Below are 10,944 nucleotides of genomic sequence, written 5' to 3' on the forward strand. Positions count from 1 at the left end.
TGAAAATTAGAGCGTTGACATGCTTTGGCCAACATGACAAGTGAGATTGGAGAAAGAGGATTTATTTAAATAACTAAAAAAACTCACTTTTTTAGTTATTTAAATGCGATGGATACGCCTCGATAAAAAAAAGGCGTATGCCATAACATAAATTGTGCAAGAATATATGGTTCTATTCTTTCTTATTTTTATTCCAGCAAAGTAAATCGAATAAAAATAACTTTAATTGAAGTGTTTGTGCATCCTAGCTATCTTTTACCAAAAATATTGGGATGTTATTAATATTATTTTAAATGTGCTAAATTCAAATGTATTAGTAGAAGCCCTTAACCAAACAAATATAGCCCTTATCCTAAAAACAAAATGCCAATCCAAGATGAGTGAATTCAGGTCTACAAGCCTTTTTAATGCGTCCTACAAAATCATATCCAAAGTTCTTCCAAATAGACTAAAACCCATCCTCCCTACCATTATATTGGAAAACCAAAATGCATTTGTTCCCAGATTCATAAGAGCATTCTCATCAAAGGTGCTAAAAATGCTAAATGCTATTTTTTAGCATTTTTAACACCTCAAATCATAAAACACACCTACATCAAAGATGCTAAATGTTAAAAATTTTAGCATTGAGCTATAGTGAGCTGTTATTGATAACAACTCACTATAGCTGGATTATTATAAAAAAAAAAAAAAAAAAATTGTATTTTATTTAGCCAACATCTCTTTTTTCTCACTCTGTCTTCTCTTTCCTCTCTCACTTCTCACTTCTCACTTCTCCATTCTCTCTTCTCTCTCCCGTGGTTCAGCAATTGTTGTTCGCTGATGGTCGTGGTTCGTTGATGGTTGTGGGTCGCAGTTTCTGGTTGTGGATCAAAGTTCTTGGGTTGCGGTTCCTGGTTGTGAGTCGGGTTGTGGGTCGCCAATGGTCATGATCGTGGGTCGCAGTTCCTGGTTGTGGGTCGCCGATGGTCATGGTTGTGGGTCGCGGTTCCTGGTTATGTACCTAGGTCGTGCGGATGGATCTGGCTGGTGATTGGTGGCAGCAATGGCAGGTGGATGTGGTGGTTATAGTATGAGTGGATGTGGATGTGGTGGGTGTAGTGGGTGGATGTGTAGATATTTTTTTTCTCTGCTATTGTTTGTGGTTGCGATGGATCTGGCTAGTGGTTGGTGGCGGCGATGGTGGGTGGATGTGGTGGTTGTGGTATGGGTGGGTGGATGTGGTGGCCGACGGTGCTGGGTTGAGAAAGAGAGAGACAGAGAGAGAGGAAGAATAGAAAATGATAAAAAAGAATATTTAAATGAAGTGTTAAAAAATAGAAGTTTTGATGTAAGGGATATTATAAAGTGATGTGTTATATATTATAAAGCTAGTTTTTGAGATGCTAAATTTTTTAGAACCTTTGATGGGAATTCTCTAACATAACATAATAATAACACATACATGCAAATTTAGAACCAAGAAAGAAGAAGAAGAAAATAAAAGTGACATTAGCTCAAGTCTTAACTAATACTCTATTATTATAGGTTCACTTGAAAATGCAGAAGTTAAACTAAAAGCTTCCACCTTTCTCGAGATTTTAATTTTGCAACAAAACTCTTTAAATGTATCATAAATTACTACTTCTTGATTCTTGTTCGTGGGCCAAAATCATGTAATACACACATTGCATGAATTCTATATTCAATATGGGAAATGGCTTATCAATCTTGAAACTTGGCTCTTAACTCCGATCGATCTTCTTCTTTTTTTTCTTCTCTTCTTTTCACGCCTATCTCCTTTCTCGTCGCTATTGTCTTCTTCTTCACTCAGTGCAAATCCTCTTTTGTTGCGCTTTAACGGCTAGGATTTATTAATTAAGAGAAATCTCTATGGGCTAAGATTTAATTGAGAGAAACGTAGAAGATGAATTTGACCCCGTTTGAAGAGAGAGGATAAGATTTTCTGTGGAAAATCTTCGAACCCATTTTCTTGAATTGAACTTGTCTGTTTTTGTGGTAAGGAAAACTACAGAAAAATTTTCTGCTTTTGAAGATGGGTTGAAGATCAAGTGTGGGTTTAGATCTGCGTTTCCAAACCCACGTTTGCGTTTTCTGCCATCCGTTTTTTTTTTTTTTTCTTTTTTCAGCGCGTGAACAGTAACATCACATGTGAGCACTGTGCAGGGGACAAAAAGCACTGTTTATGCATTGTTCACGGGTCCCATGATACTATTCATCCGTTTAAAAATTATTTTGCTACAGTATTTTCAGTTTTCAGTTTTCAATTTCAGCAAAAATAAGTTGTATCCAAACGATCTCCAAGATGAATTGTGTTGTTATCTAGGAAAGTGTGAAAAAGAAGTGAGAATTTTTCCAGAGAGAAAAGTGAAGAAAGGAAAGTGAGAGAGAGAAATTGAAAAGACTAGCCCCTTTTATAAATTAGAATTACTAGGCATTGCACATGCGATATAAACCCAAAATGATTTTCAAAAAATAAATACTGAAAAAAGTACTGATTTTCAAATATTTTTTTGGTGAATAAAAAATCAGTGTTCTTTTTTTCACCCCTTCTTCTTTGTGCTTTCAAAATACCAATGGAGGGAAGAACCATTTAAAATTTCTTTTGGAAATTAATGAAAATAATTCATTAAAGAATCTATGTTCTTATGTTTTAAAAAATTAAATGGGTAGTTTTATTTGTTTGTGTGGTTTTCCTTTCAATAATATTATCATTTAGCCAAAAATAAAATTGTTTTTGTGTCTCATATTTTGTATTGATATTTTAAATTTTCATAATACATTTTTAAAAAATATTGAATGAATATTTAAAATTTACAATATTCAATCTGAATCATGAAATTAACTCATTTCAAATAAAAAATATTCATGATGAACAAACTCACTTAATGCGAAATTTAAGTTTTGATTCATTTATTAGTTGTAAAAAATATACGTTCAATTAAAAATTTTCACATTGCATGTAATTCTTGTAAGTGAAATTGTTATTGCATAGAATTCACGTGCATGTCAAAAAGTGATTAGGAAAAAAAAAAAAACACAAAGCAAAATTTTAATTTAAAATAAAGTTGAGGCAAAGAAAATTCCTTTATATTTTTGTCTCAGTATCTCATATTTTGTATTAGTATTTTAAATTTTTATACTACTTTTCCTTTTTACATTATCCTCTATTTTAAGTTGTACAAGAATAACTAGTAGCAAAACCATTTTTTATTGGGATTATAAATCCATATTATCTATATCTATATCTATACTATATAAGAGGATTTTTATGTGGTTCAAAAATATCCTCATTAATGAAGGGTAACTTAATTTAGAAATATGGTCATAAATGTCAAATAATAAATTCATTTTGAATTCAAAAAAAAAAAAAACTCCAAAAATTTAGGATTTTTTTACCTTTACGTTCAAGAAAAATTAAAAATTTGAATAAATTGCAACATTTAACAAAAGTTGATGAAAATGTTTCAATTTAATAAACTAAAAACTTAAAACATTGAAATGAACGAAAGCAAAATTAGAAGATTGAAATGAATTCTGATAAAATATAGCGAGTTAATTTTACATTTTAGCCCAAAAAAAAAAAAAGACACAAAGCAGGCCCTTTAATACTGAAGATGTCAAAATATTCTTAACTCATTTGGTTCGATATTTCCTAATATTTCCATTATTCTCAAACAAAAACAATATTAAAAAGTTTCTCAAAAAAACAAAATATATTAAAAATATTTCACACACACGACACCGTTTTCAGAATACAGAATCCTACGCATTTACAAAAAGACAGCTACACGGCTATACCTCTTCGACATTTGGACAACACCAAAAAAAAAAACAAAACACTTTTTGTAAACTCAAAAACCAAAGCCTCGAAAAAAAGTGAAAAACACAAACACACACAAATCCTCAAAACTCTTCGAAAAAATTCGCACAAAAGAGAAAAAAAGAATGGAAGAGTCACAGGAAATACTGTTGAACTCGTTGGAAAGCCTTGGGATTTCGATCCCACAAAGCGTTTCGTCTGTCAAAGACCTCAACCCAACAACCTTGGTCTCCACCTGCGCGCAGTGTCTCAATTTACTCGACCCCACGGCGTCGTTTCCCACCTCTCTTCCTAGCGACTCCATGGCTGACCAGTTCAAGATCTGTACGGACTTGGCCACCCGGATTAAGAATCTGGGTTTTGTTGGAGACATGAGCTTCCACAAGGTAAGTCTCTGTGATTTCAATATGTGGCTGTTTCTTTTTTTGGAACTTGGGTTGTGTTTGATTGGTCAGAAAATTGGGAAAAGAAAAGGCTTTACTGTTTATGATGATTGTATATGGGTTTAAGGTTGATTAAGAATCTTAGTTATATTGGGGACATGAGATTCCACAAGGTCAATATCAGAGAAATATGAATGTATTTTGGATGAAATTTTGTGTTTTGGAACTTAATTTTGCGTTTGGGTTGGTCAGAAAATTTTATGAGAATGTTTAGGGAAAGAAATATAGTTTGATTATATAAAGCTGGTTATCATGGATTGAGCATCTGGGATGTTCCACAAGGTTAGTGTATGGAATTTGAGTACTTTTTCTTTTTTGGATGTAATGTTGGATTTTGGAACTTGGATCGTGTTTGTGTGAAAATGTGGGAGAAATTTGAGGAAAAGAAAAAAAAAATTAAGTTTGATTATTTAAAGCTGTTTATTATGGATTAAACTATTAAAGTGGATTAAGCATCTCCGTTATGATAGAGACATGCGTTTCCACAAGGTCAGTCAAACAAATTTGAATGTTTTTTGGATGTAATATTGGGTTTTGAAACTTCAATTGGTGTTTGATTGTTCAGAAAATTTATGAGAAAGTTAAGGGGGGAAAAAGGTTTAATTATTTAAAGCTGTTTATTGTGGATTTTATAGGATTAAACTTCTAGATTCTGTTGGGGACATGAGTTTCCACAAGTTCAGTCAATGAATTATGAGTTTTTCTTTTGGATGTAATGTTGGTTTTTGGAACGTGGGTCAGTGTTTAGTTGGTCAGAAAATGTAGGAGAAAGTTAAAGAAAAGGAAAAAAGTTTGATTATTTAAATCTGATTATTGTGGATTAAGCATCTGGATTATGTTGAACACATGCATTTCCACAATGTCAATTAAAGAAATATGTGTTTTTTCTGGATGTAATGTTGGGTTTTGAAACATAGGTCGGTGTTTGTTTGGTCAGAAAATGTAGGAGAAAGTGAAGGAAATGATAGGTTTGCTTATCAAAAGCTTTTTATTTTGGCTCCTGAGAAGGGGAAAGAAAAGGAAAATTGAAGTCTTAACATGGCATTTGGAGTTAATGAAGTTATTTTCCATATTTCATAAAGTTTTGAAGTTTGGAGTTTGAGAGTATTTTCCTTGTTTTTTACTTGGATGTAATGTTGGGTTTTGGAACTTGGGTTGGTGTTTTCTTGGTCAGAATATGTAGGAGAAAGTTAAGGAAATGAGATGTTTGACAATTTAAAGCTGGTTATTTTTGGCTTAAAGTGACATAGTGAAGCATTACATGTGGATTTTATGAAGTGTAATTTTCATAAAGTTTTGACTTTTTGGAGTTCCAAGTGTAATTTTCTTGTTAACTACCTGAATTTTTTTTACTAAGAGAAAGGGGTTTTCTGTGAGATCGGAGCTTGGTACCTCATGAAAAACTTAGTTTATTATGGGCCTAGATGTGTGTTGCGGTTCACAAAATTAATTGGTTGCAAAAGAGTATAGATTTGTCTGTACTTTTGATCTATTATTCCCCGCCTGCTTACTTTGAATGGATTTATGATTGTTATGGAAAGTGAAGACTTCAATTTGCACCTCCCAGAATGTTTCAGTCCATAGTTAGAAATAGTTATTTTGTCATAAATTTTCAGTTACTGGTTGTTATTTCTGTCTTGCAGATGTAATGTTTTCTGAAAGATTATAGATTCTTTAATATGGATATCATTTTTCTTTTCTTTTATTGATTTAAATCCTGTGTATGAATGACTAGTCAATTGTGTCGAGGCCTTGATGCTAGTAACAGCAATCGGCTAAGATTAGCTTATTTAGATCTAATGTGACGTTGCTGGAATCTGTTGAGACTGTGTAAGCTATACAAAGTTGGCTCTTGCATCTTTTTTTACATAATGGCTGCTTGTTTTCATTAATGTACATGAAATCCTCCCGTATTTGCAATAGAAGCTAAAAATGGTAGACATGGTTTTAAAAGCTTTCACATGTATGGTTCATTGTCATGGACCTTTCTTCTGCAGGCAGATTGTTGTTCTTTTTTTTGTGGGGGGCGGGGGTGTTTCTGGTCAGTGAACTTCAGCACCTTCTAATTTCGATTGATAGACAAGGTCTTTAAGACTGTAGTGGTGACTGAATCTTTCTTTTGTGTACCTCTGCCCCTGCCCCCCTCTTCCCCTCCCTTTTGTTGCTTATTTTTGCTGCCTCTGTTCCTTTAGATTCTCATTTTGCTTATCTTTTTGCTTATTTTTTTTTGAAATTATGCTTAGAAACAGACTATATGTGTTGCTTACGGCAGTTCCTGTATCCATCTGAAGAGGACTTGTATAAGCTGATCAGATTCCTGGTGGAGAGGCTTTCTGAGTTATCTGAAGATAGAATAACTGCTGATGTGAAGGATATAAAGGATATGCTGGCATTCCCTGAGAAAGTTGGAGCCAAATTGAAAGATCTAAAACTGAAGACTGAAGTGCCAGAGTTGTCAAATGCCAAGGCTGAAGATGTCTATGCCGGCATGCCCCATGAGGGTGATCTTATTCCACAAAAAATGGATAAAAAAGCTGTTGACAATATATTCTGCTCAAGGACAGGAGATTACAGCAAGGACAAACTTGCTAGTGTATTAAGCAGGACGGATTCGACTGAAGAAGTGATGGATGCTGTCAGAGATACATCTGGAAATGAGGAAACTTCAGCTTCGAGAGATGATGAAGATGTTGGAGTGTTTGAACAGAAAGGAACTTTTAGAGAGCAATCTTCAAAGGTACTTTTGTTTGAGCTAATGTAAATTTGGGCACTTGTCTGGATGGATTTGTTCAAATGGAATTAGAAAACAAACTGTGCAATCAACCTGATCTAGTTTCTAACACAATGTGAAATGTGAAGCAATCAAAAGCTTGAATTTAGAATCTGAATTACGTTTTTGTTTTTTTAACTAGATAAGCAGATATGAGACTGAAAGAATACAAAATCAAGAAAAAGTGCTTATGGAGGAGACATTGGTAAAGAACTCTGGATTACAGCAACTTGAAGAAGAATTGGAATTGTTAAGGGCAGCAGCAGAAGTGGCTCTTGATGACAAACATCCTATTGACTTCTACCTTGAGCAGCTTAATGAGCAAGTGGATGCTAAAAAGTGTCATCTTGTGGAATTGGAGTTGGAGTGGTAGGAAAAAGCTACCTTTTCTTCATTAAATCTTCCTTGATTTATTGGCAAAGACATGTTTCAAATGTGCTCTTTTTAGATCATGGACTTTATATAATCAAAATATACATTTGAATATGATAGCTAATGCTCTTGCTAGCATAGAGATGTTAAAGTATCGATCTCACCTGACAAACAATCTTCCACAGGGAAGCTGTCAGAAAGTCTTTGGAAGAGAAAAAGAAGGGTCTTGAGGAGTCTCTGTATGCAACCAACCCAGAAGCTCAAGAAAAGCTTCAAAAGTTGAGAGAAGTTGAGTTGGAATTGCAGTCTACTTTATCTGAAATTAGAGAGAGGTATAATTCTGGCTTAGAATTCAATAATTGATATAGATACCAAATGATCTTTACATGCCCTTGCTTCCTCTGCAGTGTAAAGACATGATTGTTATTATTTCTCTCTCTCTTCCTTTCATCTTTGTGCTTCCTTGCCAAAAGATCATTTTTCACTTCTGTAATTTACTTTGCCTCTCTTGCTGCCACTCTCTTCTGCATCTATAGGGAAGAGGAACATTCTAAACTTTCTGCAGAACTTGAGAGACAGCCCAAAATGGCATCTAGGGGTTCCCATATTCAGCGGATAAAAGAGATCACAAAAAACAGTAGGAAACAAGATGCTGACATAGAGCGGATCTTAAAAGAGACTAGGGAGCTTCAGTTGGAGAGTAATTCTATCCAAGAACGCCTTCATCGAACCTATGCTGTTGTTGACGAAATGGTATTCAGGTATAGATTATTCTCAGTTGCAACCACACAACCAGTGTAGTGTCCTTGCTGTCATTGACCTAATATTTTTTCTATTACCTGGCTGATAGATAACTTTTATTGCCAACACGATAAGACTATGCATTGCTTTGCTTGTGCTGAATAAAAAGCATGTATGTGCAGGGAAGCTAAGAAAGACCCAGTAGGGCGACAGGCATATAGACTGCTCACTAGCATCCACGAGACATTTGAACAGATCTCAGAGAAAACCCTTGCCACTGATAGAGTACGAAGAGAGATGGCTGATCATGAAAAGAAGCTAGCGGCCATGGCAGCACGCAGCTTAAACGTAGACAAACTACAAGCTGATCTCGATGCCATACGGAAGGAAAATGAGTACCTAGAGCGACGCCTCCATGATAATTAAATCTGTGACTATTATCTCTAGTACCATTATTTTTTTCAACTATCGGTGTACATAACTACAATATTACTTTGATATAAGCTTTACAAAATTTTAAACAATTAGATTGTATTCATTTATCCAGTGGGAAGGGCGACAGAGCTCCTTCTGAGTAGCTTGAGAAGAGTGCCTAAAATAAATGGGTTTATTGCGGTGTGTGTGAGATGGGAGAATTGCATACACTTGAAGGAATAGTTAGATATTCGAAAATGTTTGGATATTTTGTTTGTATAAATTAATAATAATAATAAGTTTTTTCACAACATTCAAAAGGCCACACTAAAAAATTGTTTTGAAGCTCGTACCCAAAGTAGATGAGTTTTTCACATCCAAATCTGACCAATTGGCAAGCACAATTAATGCCTTCTTCCTTAAGATAGGAGCAACCCAAAATATCAAAAGATCATTATCTGCTTTTGCCAGAGAATTACGAACAAATCTTTAAGGTTTACAATTCAATCAAAAAACATATACATTCACTGTTTAAGCGTGGTATTTGCGTATTTGACAAAATTGTGCTACAAAACATTTATATATAGTTCAGTACTATGAACTTTTTACAACTATTTACTATCATATTCATATCCAAAGAGGCCATTCATAATGGATAATACAAAAATGGGGGAGCACTGAAAAAACCGAAATATAAATTTGTTGTAAGTCAATGTTACAAGAATAATCCATATATAAAAACTTTAATTCAACCATGAAAGAACAACAAACACTCACAACCATGTCATGAAAAACACATAAAGCAATTATTTGATCATACTTAAGCACCCTAGTCTTGGATACTAAATTACATTCTCCCCGATGCATTTTACTATTCATTAAAATAAAACCAAAAGAACCACTAAGAAATGCTTAGCAAAAGCACAACATCACCAAATTCTTATGACCATCCAAAATTTATAATCTACAACATTCATAATTTCTCGAGATTTGGGGGAAGGGGTAGCACATATCTTTAGGATAGGGTGCACCCACTGGAACTTCAATCATAAAACTCCGGATCCTTGTAATATAACTATGCAATCTGTAACAATTCTCAAAACTAAAAACAAGTACTATTATTAAATTTAGTGATATACAAATAATAGAAAATTTAATGATCGATAAAAATCATGTTAATGATTGATTAAAAAAAACATCAAATTGTTATGAACAATTTATCATCAAATTTATATCAAGACATGCTTAATAATAAGTTAAAAAGAAGATTGTTCTCTAAATCAAATTTGAGAGGATGATAGCAACATTTCACCATTGAACCCATGTCATAACACACATAATAAATAAATAATAAAAATCATGTCTAAGCATATTTAATGATTGATTCGCAAACCATAACCATATAAATTGGATAAAACTTAAGGAAATTTGGTTAAACAAAAGACAAAAAACCAATTCAATTTTATGGAAAAAAAAAAATAGAGTAAACAAATACATACCTGCAAGGTTGTAGTTAGAAGAAAAGAAGAATAGAGAAAGAAAAAACCATATAGTAGGTATTCATTATGAATTATTTGATATATATATATATATATATATGGAGGTGTGAAGTTGAAGTCAAAATCTTTAAAAAAAAAAAGTGGCGTGTGAACAGGAAATCCAAAGGAAAAAAAAAGGTCATTGTGGGTGAGTCAAGAGGAAATCCAAAGAATTTAGTGTTTTATTTAAGCACTAAAAACAGTTGAATGGAATTTTATAATAGACTTTTTTTTTTACTTGTACTAAGCTGCGGTTTTTTTTTGTTTTTTTTTTTGGTAAAAATACAACTTACCTACCTGTAATTTGACCAAAATTTAAACTGCCTACCTGTACTTGAAGTTTGATTGAAATTGAAGTTGCTTACATGTGATTTGAAATTCCATAATGCAAGTGTTCCACTTGCTTCTTTTTATATTATTTGATCTTGTATTTTTAAATTTTTGTGTTTTTGGAGAAGAGAAACATAAAAATGGAGAAAAACTATATATTTAGCCATGTTTTTAATAGAAGTGAGTTACAAAACTAACTGAGTAAATCTTAGGTGGGTAAAGTATCAAATTTCAAACTACAAGTAAGCAACTTAAACATCGGTTAAATCACAGGTGGGTAAATTGTAATTTGCAATTTTTTTTACATGCAGTAATATAGTTTAAGTGTACTAAGCTTTGCTTCTTCTTTTTTTTTTTTTAGGTGTAGTAATATAATTTAAATAAATAAAAATAAGGATTAGAGGAAGAATTTGGATTGTAATCAAATTAATACTTTTTATCAACTTATAAATTAAATTATAATAAGAAACAGATTAGATGAAGAATTTGGATTGTAATCAAATTAAGTTTTTT

At 33.0% G+C, this 10,944-nt stretch overlaps 1 protein-coding gene across 3 annotated transcripts; it reads left to right on the plus strand.

The window, feature by feature from the left end:
- The first annotated feature begins 3,879 nt into the window (after positions 1-3,879).
- LOC115958250 (coiled-coil domain-containing protein 22 homolog) lies at positions 3,880-8,726 on the plus strand. Of its 3 annotated transcripts, none has more exons than XM_031076654.1 (6): positions 3,880-4,209; positions 6,539-7,003; positions 7,179-7,405; positions 7,594-7,740; positions 7,945-8,169; positions 8,332-8,726. In XM_031076654.1, exons 1-6 carry the CDS (start codon positions 3,949-3,951, stop codon positions 8,573-8,575), a joined length of 1,569 nt encoding a protein of 522 aa, XP_030932514.1. In that variant the 5' UTR covers positions 3,880-3,948; the 3' UTR covers positions 8,576-8,726. The 3 variants fall into 3 exon arrangements, with proteins under 3 accessions (XP_030932514.1, XP_030932516.1, XP_030932515.1); XM_031076656.1 differs by having other exon boundaries at positions 3,920-4,209; positions 6,516-7,003; XM_031076655.1 differs by having other exon boundaries at positions 4,122-4,209; positions 6,510-7,003.
- Positions 8,727-10,944: the final 2,218 nt, after the last annotated feature.

This window comes from Quercus lobata, chromosome 8, assembly GCF_001633185.2.
Source record: "Quercus lobata isolate SW786 chromosome 8, ValleyOak3.0 Primary Assembly, whole genome shotgun sequence".
In the NCBI taxonomy this organism is placed as follows: Eukaryota; Viridiplantae; Streptophyta; class Magnoliopsida; order Fagales; family Fagaceae; genus Quercus; species Quercus lobata.